General features: G+C 54.5%; 2 protein-coding genes across 2 annotated transcripts in view; both read right to left on the reverse strand.

Annotated features, from left to right (window-relative positions):
* Positions 1-377: 377 nt before the first annotated feature.
* Positions 378-16,547, reverse strand: part of LOC6604006 — a 56,934-nt gene continuing 40,764 nt past the window's right edge. The window contains exons 3-9 of the mRNA XM_026991746.1: positions 13,116-13,311; positions 4,190-4,448; positions 3,880-4,124; positions 3,597-3,824; positions 3,374-3,525; positions 2,142-3,305; positions 378-2,069 (exon numbers count right to left, since the gene is read on the reverse strand). Of these exons, the coding sequence (XP_026847547.1) occupies positions 1,104-2,069; positions 2,142-3,305; positions 3,374-3,525; positions 3,597-3,824; positions 3,880-4,124; positions 4,190-4,448; positions 13,116-13,311 (3,210 nt within the window). The 3' untranslated portion in view covers positions 378-1,103. The remainder of the gene's footprint in view (positions 2,070-2,141; positions 3,306-3,373; positions 3,526-3,596; positions 3,825-3,879; positions 4,125-4,189; positions 4,449-13,115; positions 13,312-16,547) is intronic.
* LOC113566390 lies at positions 11,725-13,088 on the reverse strand. The gene has a single exon (XM_026991745.1). It carries the CDS (start codon positions 12,966-12,968, stop codon positions 11,817-11,819), a length of 1,152 nt encoding a protein of 383 aa, XP_026847546.1. The 5' UTR covers positions 12,969-13,088; the 3' UTR covers positions 11,725-11,816.

Genomic DNA, 16,547 nt, shown 5'->3' on the forward strand with positions numbered 1-16,547 from the left:
TTGTACGGCAAAGACAATTCAAAATTGCATTTTCAATGGCAACGTTTTGCATAAGGCCTTGAACTACCGCTACTAGGTGGAATAATGGTAGCTTCTCGAAATCGCTATAATATATGAGATAAAATCTTCTTGAATCAACTTTGAAAATGGCGCCAAACCAAACTGTACTGGCGCTGAACAGTGTTGACGAATTGGTAACTTTCCAGCACTATGAGCAGTTACATGTAGTATGTAGAATGTATGTAAAAACAGTGTAGACAAATTAAGTCCAGAATTCGCCACTAAAGCGCCACCAGTGCAATGAGGGCGCCACGATGCAACCGGAAAGCAGCCGTTAAATTTGAAACGGCGGGTGGATAGTAAAACCACAGCACAGCTTTTATAATATATGTTTATTTTATTAGTGATTTCAACTTATGTTGTATTATTGCTGACTTTACTAATTAAGGCCTTGTACAAAAAAATTATTGTATCTCCGTTAAGTGCTAAATTCTATGGTCGTAGTACACATTTCTGTGTTTCTCGTTTTGTGTATGCGTGTATGTGTGTCTGTGTCTGTGGGTGTGTGTATATGTATGTACGTTATATCGTAATATGTATAGATAGGATAGCATTTGGGGCGTTGTTAGTATTTATAAACAATTGCATTGAATAAATGTAAAAAAAAAAAAAAAACGTAAAGCATCGAACGTAATATTTTCTGTACGTATATACATACATATGTATATATTTATATGTACGCGTACTATATATCTTTACATAACGAATCGGGCCTCCCCGAAGCCGCTTGGCGGTCCTTCCATGCATGCATAAATATGCAGTACGAAATAATACGAATTAAAATTAAACTAAACGTATTTTGGCACTGTAAATAAAAGTTGCATCCGATAAAACCCTACAAAAAAAAAACCATACATTACAAATTGCTGCTATCAAATGGGGAAATCAATCGTAATAAATTACACAAAGTTGCCAAATGCCAAATGCCAAATGCAGAGATATCTCTCTATCCTCCTATCCCTACTATCTCTCGTAGATGCTAAGATTTTTCGTTTGATTATGCTAAGAGGCTGCTCCGCCCTGCCGTGGGGCCCCCATCCCATCTAGACCATCCCGAAGTCGGTGCAGACTGAAGCTGCCGTTGCGGCCGCCGCTGTTTGGTTGTTTTGCTGCTTCTCCTTTGAATTGTTTGCGGCTGCCGCTGCCGCCGCCGCCGCCGCTGCCATGTTCAGCTCCACCAGGGTGTCGATGCTGTTGAGGCTGACGCCCTGCAGGATCTTGCGTGCCGCCAGCGACGTGAAGTTGAACGACAGGTCGGTGAGGCTGGGAAAGTTGTAGAGCTCCTCGTTGCCGCCCGCCAAGACACTGCCCATGCCCATTCCCATGCCCATGCCCATGCCCATGCCCTGCTCCAGGGACTCCTTGGTCAGGCTGAGACGTCGGTCGATGCCCTCCTTGTCCATGGCCTTGTCGTTGGCCAGATCCTTCAGCGCCAGATTGGGCTCGCTACCCACCGGATTCGGATTGTTCGACTTGCGCAGCAAGTGGGCCAGCGCCATCTCGTCGCCGTTCATCGAACCCTTCTGCAGCTGGCAGACGGACTCGTAGCAGAGGTGCTTCAGATCGGAGCTGCTGTTCATCATCAGATTGTGGTTGCTCTGCGCCGGGCCCAGGTCCTTGGAGCTCTTCTCGTAAAAGTGCAGATTGCCCACGGACCCGGCGATCTCGAAGTCCTGCTTGGCCAGGGCCGCCAGCTTCAGGGGCTGCTGCTGCTCGGCACTGGGCGAGTTCGGCTGCGACTCGTTCTTCAGGACATTGTTCTTGTAGGCAATCCCGTTCGCCAGCTGGAGGCAGAGCTTCCGGCTGTTGTTCATTGTGGCATCATTGTTGGTGTTCTTGGCGTACTTGCCGCCGTCGTAGATCGGGATCTCCGGGATCTCTGGCATGTCGACGGGGCACGTGTTGTCCGGCGAGCAGCTCTCGCTGATGAAGGAAATGGAGTCACAGGTCTCCGAGTTGGCCTCCGTTTCGCTGAGGGTCTGCTCGTTGGACACAGACTCCTGCTGCTGCTGCTGTTGCTGCTGGTGCTGCTGCTGTTGCTGCTGGTGCTGCTGCTGTTGTTGTGCTGCTGTCTGGCGGACTGGCGTGGAGGTGGCCGCTGGAGCAGACGCCGGAGCGGCCGCTGCAGCTGGGGAGGAGGTCTGCTTGGAGAGCGTCTTCTTGATGATCTCCCCCCGCTCGTTGGTCATCGTTTCGTTGTTGATGATGAACACATTCGAGTTCTCCAGCATCTTGCCGTTCTCCAGGGTGATCACGCTCCTCACTGGCGAGTTCTGCACAAAGATCTTGGTGCTGGGTATGCTCTGGCCGGCCCCGCTCGAGGTGGTCGTGACCTGCAGCGTGATCGAGTTGTTGCTGCTCGAGTTGGGCACTCCGTTGTGGGTGTGCGTGTGGGTGTGGGGGTAGCTGAGCTCCTCCAGGATGCGATTCGGTGTGCTGGCCCTCTGCCTCTGGGCCTGGGCCTCGGCCACGCGGGCCCGCATCGCCTGGTGACGCGGCGTGCCCCGCGGCGAGCCGTTCAGCAGCAGAATGGACCGCGTGCTGCCGCCACTGCTGCCACTGCCGCCGCCTCCGCCGCCGCCGATGCCACTGCTGCCCGTTGAAGGGGGCGCCACCACGGCGGTGTTGGTGGAACACTGCGAATCGAGACTAGAATGGCCGCTGGTCTTCTGGCTGAACGAGACCTTGCCGATGCTGTCGATGCTCGAGGGGCCGCTCGCGAACATCGAGGACGTCTTGCACGACTCCAGGCTGGAGGGGCCGCTGCTCTGCAGGCTCCTGTACGTGGCCTTGTTGTCCGTGCAGCTGTTGATGATCAGTCCGTCCGTCTGGCGCTTGGCCGCCGCCGCCTTCAGGGTGGCGGAGCGCGAGGGCGAGCTCTCAAAGATGTGCTTCCCAATCACCGACTTTTGTGCTGTCTTCGGGGGCGCGTGCCCCTGCCCCTGCCCTTGCCCCTGCCCCATGGGGTGGCCCAGGCGCGAGAGCGTGGCCGAGGAGTGGTTCATCTTGGCGGCTGTCGTCGTGACTGTGGTGGCTGGTATGGACTGCGTGGAGCGAGGTAGCGAGCCGCTGCAGTAAACCGGCGAACGGCGTCGGATGGGCGAGCAGTCGCGCGAGGATATCAAGAAGGTCGATTCGCTGGACATGTGACGGCGGTGGCGACGCGGCAGCGTCGACGAGCGCTGGCTCAGCTCCGAGCCGTCGTAGAAGGTCGAATTGGAGAGGGTGTGGGCCACAGGCATGTCCTGCAGGAGACGGGAACGGGAACGGGCTTAGAATGGTTATGGGGGCTTGGAAAGTGTGCAATGCTTACGTGCTCGGCCGTTTGGGTGCCCACGCTGTGCAGATGGACGGCTCGCGTGTTGAACCACTCTGCGGGCGGGAACTGTGCGGAATATGTCTCGATCTGGCGCTGCTTGGCCCTGCCACTGCGTCGGAACAGGCGTGAGAGCAAAGATCCTTTTTCTGTGGGGTCACAAGTCATAAATCGGATTAGTTTGGATCGTCCAGGGGACGGCCGGGGATCTTCCACTCACTGGGTGATGACGAATCTGTGCTTTGGTATTCCGAGCTGCTGCTGTCCGTGGTGTTCAGCGTCTGGGCGTACGTCTTGGACAGACTGCGGGTGGAGGCGCAGCGTTGCAGGCGCTTCGACGATCCAAAGAGCCGCAAACTGTGCCGCCGCTCCAAGCTGCGTGGCGTCGGAAACGAGGCGCTGCGTCGCTTGGCCGCCCTTGGGTAAATGATCTTGTCGTTGGGGTTGCCTGTTGATGGATTGATGGATTGACTAGCGATTGATTCAGCGTTGTGTTGACTCACCTCCGCAGATCACATCCGCCAGATTCGTTTGGATGCACTGGTGGGTGAGGTCGCCGTCCCGCTCCGTGGATATCTCGCCGTACAGCGAGTGCAGGGCCTCCGAGTTGGACATGAGCATGGTGCGTGCCTCTTGGGGCACCACATCGTCGCTGTGCTGCTGCTCCTCCTCCTCCAGCTGGGCGTAGGCCAGGCCCCCGTTCATCTGATGGTGATTGCTGCGCGGTCGCGACCGACTGCGGCGTCGTCTGCGGGCGAGCGAGGGGTCAATGGCGTGGCGTCCAAGGATATCGGGTCAGGGGGGCACACTCACTCTGGCGTAAAGATGAAGTATCCCTTCGACGTCTGGTAGATCTTCTGCTCCTGCATCAGCTGGGCCAGCGTGTCGTAGATCACCTCCGTGGCTGGGGTCGTCATGTGGGGGAAGCGGGCGCCCAGCTTGCCGCGCACATGCTCCACGGTGGCCGACTGCCCCTCGGCGGTGAGGTCCATGATCACGTCGCAGAGCGCCTCCGGCAGCGGCGTGAACTGTCCCTGAACCGTCGGCGTCACAATGCAATCGTCAATGTCGCCTGCAACGAGCGAATGGGTGGAAGGGGCCGCGGGGGGGGGCACAGTGAGTTTTTGATGGTCATGCTACGAATAAGGCTAATCATCGCTGCCACAAACCAGCTACGCCCCATTTTGGGGCATCGCAACTTGCTCGCATTTTTGCAACGAAACTCGCGGGCATTTTGGGTGGCCACCAGGGAGACTGCCGCTCCGTTTGCCTTGGCTCGCTTGGCATTTTGGCCACAAACCGAGTGGCCGGGGTAATTAAACCGAATCAAGATCGCCAGCATCGTCAGTGACCTCTCACGCTCGCGCTCACGCTCTCTCTCCGTCTCTGTCTCGTAGGAGGTCATGCCACATCGATTCCCTCTGCCTCCTCCTCGTCCTCCTGCGGCTGCTTATATGGCCAGAGGCATCACCGAAGAAGGGAATACTCTACAGCCCGAGATCTGTTCTGGCACTCCCTCCCCCTCGTCATCAGAGGCGCGGCGCAGTGGCATCTTTGCAGCTTTGGTGCCGCCTCCGCCAGAGACGCTTCCTCTAAGCGACAGCGACACCAGCTACGCCCCCGCGGCAGCGTGTGTGTGTGTGTGTGGCATGCCTCAAAATTGCAATAACCGAGGAGGGGGGAGGGGGGATGGGATGGCTAAAAATCAGACCAAGTGTGTGACGACCTCCGGTTGCCCAGGCACTGGCTGCGTCCTTGCGGCACGTTGCATAATCAATTTTTCAAGTTTTCACTTTCCGTTGCCAGCAGCTTGCAGCTTGCAGCTTGCGCCTGGTGTGTGCCCCTTGTGGCACTACCCGGCAGCAATTTGCGCCAGCAATCGCCAAAGACAAAATGCCATGTGGGATGCTCCATCGTCAAGGACAATTAGTGGCAGATAGGCGACGGGCCAGCCAGCCAGCCAGCCAGCCATCCAGCCAGCCAGCTTGCAACAACCGTCGCCACAAATCCGCCTTTCCCCTCTCTCCAGCTGCCACTTCCTCTCTCTCTCCACCCCTCTCCCCTCTCTCGCACTTTCACATTGCAAATTTGTCCAGCGATTAATCTTTGGGGGGTGGCAGGGGGGCAGGGGGGCAAGGGGGCAGGGGGGCAGGGGGGGGGAATCGCACTCAATCTCCATCTGCAAGTGCAACCATTTGTTGTCTGCCACTTGGATGCACTGCCGCACGCTCTCTCTTCATCTGCGATATTTGCCTTTCGGTGATGATAATCCGTGCCACACACTCCCCCCACCCCCCCCCCCCCCTCTCCTTCCTCCCGAGGCTCATAAATTTTGGGCCAAGCAGTAGCCAAATTTGTGGCCTGGACAAACAGGCAGGGCCGCACAGCGAAAACAAACAAATATCTCTGCGGATGGTCTACATATTTTCACGACGACTGGAGGGAGTGCCCTCAGCACTTCATCGTTGCACTTCGGGGGCAAGCAGATGGCGGGCGTCGTAAACCGATGATGGGGCAATGGACCGGACCCATCGATGACATGCCATTTGGCACTGGCACTGCCACTGAACGCCCCCGCATACTTGCCGCAAAGGCATGGCTTGGGTCTGTGGGGAAGGTCACCGATTCATAGATGCAGAGATTCAGAGGCGGCGAACGCATCTGTGGAGAAGTTCTTGAAGCTCAAACAATGCAAAAAAAAACTACATATAGCCAAAGCCATCTACACATTTTTCTATAGTTTTATTTGTTCATAGTTTTCTGTACGCTTTGCCCCGTTTTCTGGTGGCATAGATCTATAGCTTGCACTCGCAGCCTCCCTTCGTCCTATAGAGGACAGGATGGTGTGGAATAGTCATGCCCACTCCCTCTGATGCTTAACGCATTCCATCTGAGTCGTGTTTGAATTTGAGCCCATGAAAGTGGCAACATTCCTTGTCTAAAGCACCGATCATCACTTTCGGATGAGCGTAAATTTTCATATTTCGCTCGTTAAGCCCCCAAATGGGTTCCAAAACCAAATTAAAGGGAGATTTAAATGTTTTCCAATGAATCCCACATCTCTGAAGATCTGCATCGAAGGCTGCATGCGGGGGCTGGGGCTGGGGCAAGATCAAGGCTCTGCCCACTCTCTTTTTTGTTACTTGCACGCCTCCTGCACTGCTCCTCCTCCTCCTGCGAGTGCAATTTGTTCCCGTTAGCCTGCGGGCGTTGCCACCCCGTCGCAATTAAAATTAATAAACGAAACGAAAAGCAAACGTCGTGACGCCCCCACAACAAAATAGTCGGCGGCATTCGGCGAGTATTCGGATTTCGTTTCGATTTCCAAATGCATTTCTCTTGCCCCTCCAAGTGCGAGGGGGGGGGGGTTAAGGGGGGTCCACTCTTAGTGTTTATCGTTTAAGGAAGTGTTAATTTATTTGCTCCTCTCGTTCCCATTGGCTGCGAGGCAAAGCCTCCCCCGAAAAAGAGCGACGAAAAAAAAACACAATAATAAATTGCCTTCGATGGCCAAAAAATTATTGATTATTTCGAAATGGACAGCGTTAAAAGTTTATGATGCTCCGCGTTTTGCTCCATTGTTGGTTGTTGTTGTTGTTGTTGTTGCATCGCTGGCGGTTATGAGATCAAACGCGAAAACATAAACACAGAGGAGGAGGGGGGAGGGGTAGGGGTTGAGGGGGGGGCAAACGCGAAAATGTGCCAACAACACGATAGGCGCACAAGATTTCCTCTTTTTATATTTTTGAACGTTTTGCCTTTTTCTAAGAGACGGGAGGAGGCAGGGGAGGGGGGGGGGGGGGGGGGCGGGGGAAAGACTAAAGACTAAAGAGAAAAAAAATCATACATCAAGATTATTGTTACTTGCGGCAATTGCATCACAGTAATGGCCACAGCGTCGGATCAGCAGTGGCTGGGGGCAAGGGGGGGCCACGGGGGGCAGGGAAGGGGGGCAGGTTAGGGGGGGGGAAATCGCAAGAAACATTTTTCATTTGCATAAAAATTCATGGCAACTACAAGCGCTAAAAATGTTTGCCGCATGTTGCGCAGAGGGGGGGGGCGGTGGGGGGAGGGGTGGGGGGGGCAATGGGGATCGGTCTGTGTCTTTTGCCTTCCAGTGGGAGGTAGATGCAAAAACACAACAACCTTCAAGCTACAAAACACTTGACTCCGACGCCAGGCCCCCCCCTCGCCCCCCCCTCCTCCCCCGCGAAATCCGAGAGAGCTCCACGAGAGTCCGTGGCGCGTTGACGTCGCTTTTGGGTTTGATTGAACACAAGGATATGTGTCCGGCGGGCAACAAAAGCAACAAAAGCAACAATAACAACAACTAAAGCTCGGTGCTTTTTTTGAAAACCAAAACGCAACACTTTCACTCTACTTAAGACGGATGGATGGCCAGAAGGAGGCGGGGCGGCGGCGGGGCGGCGGAGGGGCGGCGGAGGGGCGGACGGACACCATCTAAAGCGTTGGTGGGAAAATCGCGGCAATCGTTTTCACGTCTTTTCCATATTTATTATCATTTACAGGCCTCGCTTCTCCCCACTCCATGGGGTGGGGGGAGGGGAGGGAGGGGGATGGGGGCAAAGATGCAGATGAGGAGCCTCGAAATAGCTGAAAGTTTTACCCGCTTATGGCAGAAGTTTGTCATCGGTGGGCTTTCGTTTTCATTTTCACTCTGGCCCCCGCCCCCCGCCTGTGCATGCCCCTCCCCCCCCCAGTGGGGGGCTTTGTTCTGAGGAGGATTCTCCATCCCTCTCTCTCTCTCTCTGTGGCACAGCGCGAGCTGCTCTTTCCCTCTCGATCCCTTGCCACATTTGCAGCTTTCCCTGGAATGCCATTTTACATAAGAAGTCAACCGCCCCCCCGCCCCCCTGCCCCTCCCCCCCTTGCCACCCCCCCATGCCATGTAGAGCACAAAACAACAACAAAAATGTCTAGCGGCCAAAACGAAGGCAATCACGATTTTGTGTCTGAAACGTTTTCTGCGCGTTTTCAATTTCCCATTTAAGTTTTTCCTTTTCTCTTTGGGGCTCCAGCAGGAGGCAGGCGGCAGGGAGGCAGGAGGCAAAGGCCACGCAGTCGCTGTGGCTGTGGCTGTGGCAGTGGCAGTGGCAGGAAAACAGATACGCCTGTCGCTGCGTTTGCGTCGGGGGCCGGCGACGCTAATTGTTTCCGTCTGTTAATAAAAATATTTTGCAGATCAGCAGCAAATTGAAAACAAGGTCTCCCTCTCGCGGAGGTGCTGCGGCTGCCCCTCCCCCGAGTGCTGCTGCTGCTGCTGCTGTTTATGCAACGCCTCACGACGCGACGGCGGTTCGGTGGCACAGCAAACGAAATGCAAATTGACATTTACGTGGTTGCAACACCAACAAAATGCCAGCAAAGCCAAGAGAGTCGGACAGTGGCACATACCCTGTGCCTTTCGGGGAGGCTGGCATCCTGCCTCAAGTCCACCCAAAAGCGTAATACCCTCCCGGCCAAGGGTATTCGCAGCGGCGACACTTTTTGGCTGCCTCTGTTGCCTGCGCTGTGTTAAAGGTCAATGAGTTTGGGGTTAGCGGACCTGAACCCGGCTTGACGATGGGAATGGGCCCGGAATCGTGTCGCCTTTTTGGCCAAATGGTCTGCCATCTTTGGTGCGTATTAGCCCTGCACTCGTGTCGTTTCCTCTGATTACTCTCCGTCTCCCACAATGGCGCTGAAAGGCGACTCCTCTTTGCAGTGAGAACGGAACACTTTCCCATCGAAATGAGCGAAAAATCTGCCGAGCGTAACCAAAAAAACTTTAAATCAAAGTGGGGTTGACCTCATTACGGGGTTGTGGGTGGGGGGTGGAGTAATCAGTGTGACCAGCCAGAAGATGACGAAAGGGAACGAAGGAACGTGGCTTGGAGCGGAGAAGGAGAACAATAGAATTACAATAATCGCTTTGGTAACGCTCTTTTGATGGGCGGTGGGTGGTGGGGGGCGATGTTTGTGCTCAAGCGACCATGCGATTGAGAAGATGAACTTGCAAAGACAGACATACCTCAATGACAGTGACTCTTGCCTTTTGATCTTTCTTCGGTATTTTCTTTTTGCGAACTTGGTTACGCTTTGAAGAATTTCCACCTCCCACACCCCCCCACACACACACACCGCGCCGGGGAGAGCCAGTTTGTTGACCTTCTTCCAGAAATTGCCTCGAAACTTCTAACGGCAGTACTGCTCCACTGCTTTGCAGTACCTTTGAAGAGCAGCATGTGTCTGGGACTCATATGCGTGTGTGGCAACATGCTGCTGGGCTTCGGGCCGCTCTGTCGCTGTTGTGGTTTCTGATTTCTACAGATTAGCGATTTGTTAATGGCTTCGAATATTAAGTTACAATTATCAGACGGACGGATTGCCAGAGCCGGGAGCCGCGGCACTGTCATGGCCACATTTCACTTTCAGCAACATCTCCGGCGGACGACGGACGACGGGCGATCGACGAGAAATCGTGATGAAATTGATTTGCGGCTCTTTATTTTTCACTCGGCAATCAGACCGACAGCACTCTCTCTCTGTCTCTTTTTTCCAACTGGGAACTGTATAATTTTCTCGCTTTCCAGCTATTTTGCATTTGCCATTTGTCTGTTTCTTCACTGCCTTCTCTGTTTCCCACCACTCCACTCCACACTCCACTCCACTCCACTGCTTGCTTCCTTCACTTTAGTGATATTCCGTTGTCAAATTGGCAGCAGGGGCAATCTTCACTCCCCACTCCCCCTCCCCCCTCGCCACTGCACACTGCACACTGCACTCCCCCTCCACACCACTTGGCTCTTTAACACGAAACTGAATTTAATTTGCTCTTCAGTTTCTTTCGTTTCATTTGTTGTTTTTGTTGCTGTTGCTTATTTGGCATGTTTGTTGTCTAATTGAGCGAGAAATTGCCGCCTGATTGATTGTTTTCCATGCAATGTGTTATTTATTTTGTTACTTCTTTTGTTGCTATTGTTATTGCAATAGTTATTGCCATTGCCATAGTTATTGCTGCTTTTATTTCCCCACTTTTCTTCGGTTTACTTTGCCATTTGTTGCTGGTGACGGTGCCGGTGCCGGGCTAGCAACATTCTTGTGCCTTGCTTTTGGTAACTGCTTGCTAGGGCTGAAGGGCAGTTCAAGATCCTGTATGTTGGGACTGCTTGTTAAGTGAAACCCCGACGGTGTTTAGCCCCTCTTACGATTAAATTTTAATTCGCAAATAACAACCTGCCGCCAGTCAATAAAAATACATTTAATTTAATGTCACACCATGCCCAGTGCTTTTTGTACCGTTGGTTTTTGATTTGGCCAAAGAAGAGGGGGGTATTTTTATTTTTTAATTGCAATTAAAGCTGCAAAAGTTCAAGAATCCAAAGCTCGCCCGCTTGGTGGGCTTTTATTTGTTGTGATGTTTAGCAACATCTTGCTGTACGCCTGTTGCCAAAATGTGTGTGGAGAGGAGCTTGAAGCATTCCATGCAATTCCTGGACCCACTGTTTAGCAACATATGCAGCTACAAAGTAGTTCAACTGCTTACCGGAGGCTTGCAAGCAGTTAAAGCTGTTTCATGGAGAATTGCGGCATATTGGAGTGTCCGAAATGCATTCCGAGTGCATAATGTGGCATCCACTGCACACATGCTCGCATGTGCATGCGTGTGTGTGTGTCCCACGAGGCCTGGCCGCCTCTTGTTTGCGGATGGAATTGTCATGTTTATGGTAATTAATAGTTAATGGGTTCTACGCCATTGCAGATGTTAATTAGCAAACATGCAGTGCAGCGGATTCTGCCTGCCACACACAGTTGCAACACTCCATTCCATTCCACTCCACTCCACTGGCGTCTGTGCCCCCGTGCGGTGTTTGAGTGCGCCTCTTTGTTTGGGCAGACAGCAGCAATATTTCCTCAATTGAATGAATGCCATGCCACGGCCGACAAAGGCCAAATGGAGCGCCCCCTTGTGGCCGGATTATATATGGCCACGAGTGGCAGCCACAAATCGAAACTTATTAATTCCCGAAACAGAGTTCGCCAAAGGCCGACGACTACGGCTGCGATCTCTGTGCCGGCCGGCCGGGCTGTCCATTTATCAAATCGCAGCAGAGCTGCGGCGATTTTTTGGCCACAGCCTCGGAACAGGACTGTGAAAGTGTGAAATGGGGATTGGGGATTGGGGACTGAGGGGAGGACATGCGCCCAGTGTGGCAGTGGCAGTGGCACTGGCGGTGGCGGTGGCGGTGGCAGCATTGCATTAACTGCACAGGTGTCCACTTAATTGACAGCTAACGAGGCACCGCGGACCCAGACAGCGGCAGGCATCAATATTTGACGAGGTGCAGTGCGGGGGTGGGGGCTGGGACCCCATAGACGAGAGGCTACCTGCACCTTTGCTTTATTTTCGCCTCGTAGCCTGTGGGCGGGGAGGGGGGGCTCAGAATGGCGGCAAACGCATGTGCCGCTTGTTGCACAACGGGCAATATCCAAGAAGGGCTTCCGTCTCCGCGTCCGAGTCCGGCTCGGACACATCCAAGGCGCTGTAAAAGCTGGCAGGGCTGTCCTCGCCTCGAGCGGAGACGTCCATCGCGGACCCGGCGTCCAGGTGGAACTTCTCGTTCACGTAGAGCAGCAGGGGATCGTACTGCGCGTAGTCAGGGTCATCGGTGATGCGGTGGGGGCGGCTACGCTGGGGCATGCCTCTTTCCTCCCCCAGGGGGAGTGCAGTCCAGTCGGGTGCAGTCCAGGTGGCATTCTGCGACAGCTCCTCGGCGAGCTGCAGCAAGGCATTGGCCGGCACCAGCAGCCCCGACTGGTTGCCCCTCCGAATCTCGTTGAACTTCTGCAGAAAGCCAGGCAGAGGGTCGGCTCTCCTGTGGCTCTTCTCCGAAGGATCACTGGGACTGAAGCAGGGCGTCGTGGGTTCCGCCTTCGGCTGCTGCTGCTGCATGTCCTCCCCGATGGGCTTCGGCTCCTCCGCCAAGTAGCGCTTCAAGGACTCTGGCAGTGTGAGGGGCCGCCATTTGATCTCAGCCTTGGGGCGGTATGCCAGGGGTTTGTTCTGCAGCTCCACGACGACGGGCTCTGGCTGGTGCTTTTTCTCGGGCCTGACCTCATCCGTGCCACAGAGTACGTCGCGCACCACCTCGAGCTCCTGGAGCTGCCCGTCCGCCAGCCGATCGCTGTCCATGAGGGCCATGGGCGAGGGGAATCGCCGGCAGCTGCCCAGCATCTTCTTCATCTGCAGCTTCTCCTCCAGCTCCTGCTGCACCATCGACAGGATGCCCCAGATGGTGGCATCGCGGCCCGCAGGCATGGACTGGCGGCGCCTGTTGTACTTCCGCTGCTCCTCGTACATGGTCCAGCGCACCTTCACAATGTCCTTCCAGCGCTCGAAGTCCTCCTGATTGGCCACGTTGTCCGCGCGGCGGCACAGATCCTCCACCGACATCGACATCGACACGTCGTGGGGCTGGGTTCCTCCTTCTGGTCCTCCTCCTGCTCGACGGTAGCCGGAGAACTGGCTCCTTCGCTCCTTCCACTGAGACGCTGCAGGATACTTGCCTCCTCCACCACTGCATCCGGCCATGGCTTCGATTTCTACGCGGCTTCAAGCTAATTTTGAATGGAATGTTCTACGCCGAAACTGGGGGTTCAAGGGTTCACCTTTTTTGTTCGTTTCCGTTCGAAATGTATCGCTAGGATAGCTACGCCTACGACTACGACTATAACTCACCCACAGAGCTGATCATATAAGTGGCCGGCGGCTTGAGGACGCTCCGCGCAAAGGCGCCGCGCAGCACCTCCAGGGCGCAGGGCTCGGCGGTGACCAGCAGCATTCCGGGTGCCACATGTCCGGCGTATTTGAGGGCGCGTGTCGCCGCCGTCAGAGGTCCGTTCCACCAGCACTGAGCATTGGCCGCCAGGAAGTTCTGCAGAGGAAACAGAGAGAGAGAGAGAGGAGGATTCATTAGAAGGGGCGGGTATCCACGGCATCCCCAGCATCCACGGCATCCACAGCATCTCCTCATCAGCTAATTGACAAATTGCAGTGCAGCGAGTGGCATAATTGTGTGGCAAGTGGCAGAGTGTCTGCTCAAGGAGTGAGCTATCCATCTGTGGGCGGAGTGCAGCCGCTGCCTGGCTGCCTGGCTGCCCGGCAAAACCATCAATTAGCCAAAGCGGATCGACGACACGCCCCTCCTCAATGCCGGCTATGAGGCATACGAGGGGTGGCGCCACAAAATCCGCTGCCTCATTGCATCTCGCCGTTGAAGCATTTCTTGGGGTACACGTTCCCATTCCCTCATTCCCATTCCCACTCTCAGGTCCATATCGAAATCCTTAACACGTTCTTCCATGGAAATGGCAACGGGGGGTAAGGGGTAAGGGGGAAGTGGGGAGGGGAAAGGGCACTGTCGATGGGGCAACAAATAAATGTCCAATTTGTGCAGTGACAGGAACACTTGAGGCACGTTTTTGATGTAAACACGGACAAAAAGGGTCGAGAGTCAAAGCAGTGCCCAAAGCGGACAATGGCCAGGAGAGGGAGACGGAGAAGGGGGGAGGGGGGTAGGAGGAGGCCACAAAGAGGCCACAGAGTGTGAGTGGGGTGTGGGGAGTGGGGAGTGGGAGGAAATGCAACTTTTGGGTCTAAAGTGCAGATCTCTCTCCCACTCCCACTCCCTCTCCACCTCTCCCCCTCTCCGTCTCTCTCTCTTTCTCTGCATCTGCATCTGTAGCCGCCGGAGTTTCACGCTTTGTGGCTTTCTGTGTCGCTAATGAACATTCATCCAGTTTGAAGATCTGACCTTTTCGCCGATGGACGGATGGGAAGGATGCCATCCGATGGCAGGGCTATGAAAAATCTAAGCGCCCGGGCAGCCATTTTCCATTTGCCATTTGCGGTGGTCACTCCTCAGGGGATCTCAGGCGACAGAGGCCCGTGCCAGTGCCCGTCCACTCTTATATAAGTCTCCCCCTCCCTCCTTCCCTCCCTCCCTGTTACCTGCGCCCTGGGGCCACTCAATTAATGCATGAGAAGGCGAAGAAATTAACTCGTCATTGCAAGTCCCGTCGTCGTCGCCAGGTGGCGCAACAAAAGTCCAAGAAGTTTCTGCCCGTCTATTATCGATGCTCGTATGACATCAGCTGCTCGTCGTCCATGGGTGCAGAGCTGGCGGCATGCGAGTGTCATACGAGCCTAAGCTGAATAGCAGAGCGGCGTGTAAAGCCGTCGGCTTATCTTTTGAGCTGGCATGACACTTACTTCTCTTCTCTGCTGGCTCATCCAGTGGTGGTTCATTGCAGTGGCGGGAGTAAGTGTCAAACCAGCAGAGGCTGGAGAGCGAGAGCGAGAGAGAGCGGCAGTTCGTTTTGAGCTTTGTACCTGCTGGACCTGAAGTTCTGATAAAGTTGCCAAGCTCTCGCTCTGCACTCTCCCTCTCTCTCTCCGGCTCGCGCTGCGTTCCTTCCGAGAGCGAGGCGGCCTTTGCCGAGAGAGCAACGAAACGGTGAGCATGGCGCAGAGCGCTCTGCTTGCGGTATTGCTGTTGCATTTTCTCTTTGTTTAGCTCTGCACTCCTCCCCCTCCCCCTCGCACCCAGTCCCTGGAATTTGTGCCGCATCATTCCTACAGACACGACACAAAATGCCAAAGACAGAGACAGCGACAGAGACAGCGACAGAGGCATCCATCGATCAAAGCGGAACAGGGAAGCACCCATCAAGGGGGAGGGGGAGGGGTAGGCTAAAGAGCACTCTCTCTCTCTCCGTCTCTCCGTCTCTCTTTTCGATCTCGTTTCTTGGAAGTTAATGCAAAAACTCTTCAATAATCAAATCAAATGCTTGCCGCACCGAAAGCTGTCGTTTCTTTGCCTCGGGCCGCCTCTGCCTCTCCCCTCCCCCTCCCCCCGCCCCCACCGTCTGTCTGCCTTTCGTGGGGCGGCTTTCGTTTTGGGACTTTTACTCAATTTCGTGTAATAGAAAACTAAACAGTAAAACTCCCACAAAAAAAAAAAAGACGAAACTATCACCAGAGTCGCAGTGCGGCCTGTGGGGTGGGGAGGGGAGGGGTGGGAAGGGGAGGGGAGGAGTGGAGTGGATACACACGTATGAGGCCTGCCACTGCCTCTGCCTCTGCCTCTTTGTAGATCTCTCGTGTGTGCCGCATAAAAAGATAATAACAATCTACAAACAAATGCTCACTGAAGGCAGAGCGACAGGGGGGGCAGTGGGGGGCATGCGGCATGTGGCAGGCAGTAAGACAGTAAGCTGCTGTTGCGGACTTTGGAGCTTAATAGAGTTATGATGAAGTATAATAATCCTTGACCTTTCCACTAACGAACATCAGGTTGCACAGCCCCACAGCCCCACAGCTCCACAGTCGCTCAGTCGCTGCTCTTGAGCACAAGTCAAAACGTTTTTTGGCTTTGCCCCTCTTCGGCCCCTCTTTTGGCATTATTGTTGCTGCCACTTTTGCCTGCCGCTCCGCTCTCGACCCTTCATTTGACTTTAAAAGCGGCATTTACTGTTCGCCAAATGAGAAGCGAGTCCGGGTGCCGTCCGTCCGGCTGCCGTCCGTCCGTCCGAAAATGAAATCATTTCGCAGGTAGACATTTCATTTCGACATTTCGAGCTGTGTCGCTTTGTCGCTGTGTCGCTTTGTCGCTTCGTCGCTCTTCTCCTCTGAATGTGAAGGTGGAGACAAATTATGTGCCTCTCTTGAGACAAATGAGGGGCTACTGTCCATCCCCTCTTCCCTCCCCACTCCTCTGAGAGCCAACGCTTCACCGACCAACGGATGGTCCTCGAAAGAGAGCAGACGCGGTGACGACGTGGCGCCTCGTATCGCCAGAAGCGCCCTCCCTACGATATCCTCGTTGATGCCTGGGCTCTCTATTTGTGTCATTACCTCAAAGGCAACGTATCGTAGCCCTTACTCGTATCCCTATCCCTGTGTTGTCCTGTCATCATTGTTTATTTGTCTGGTCAAGTGGGTGTCCTGGCACTGGCCGGCAGCCCTGGATCAATGGCCTCTGGGGATGAGAGTCCGAGCACAAGGCGGAAAAGTCCAATCAATGCGCAACCATCGCTGATAAGGACACAAATTGCAGGACCAACGCCCACTTTCTCTCCCTTCGAAGGCGTTTCTTCGACTTTGGCGAGG

This window comes from Drosophila persimilis, unplaced genomic scaffold (genome assembly GCF_003286085.1).
Source record: "Drosophila persimilis strain 14011-0111.01,24,50 unplaced genomic scaffold, DperRS2 tig00000686-arrow-arrow-pilon, whole genome shotgun sequence".
NCBI classification, from domain to species: Eukaryota; Metazoa; Arthropoda; class Insecta; order Diptera; family Drosophilidae; genus Drosophila; species Drosophila persimilis.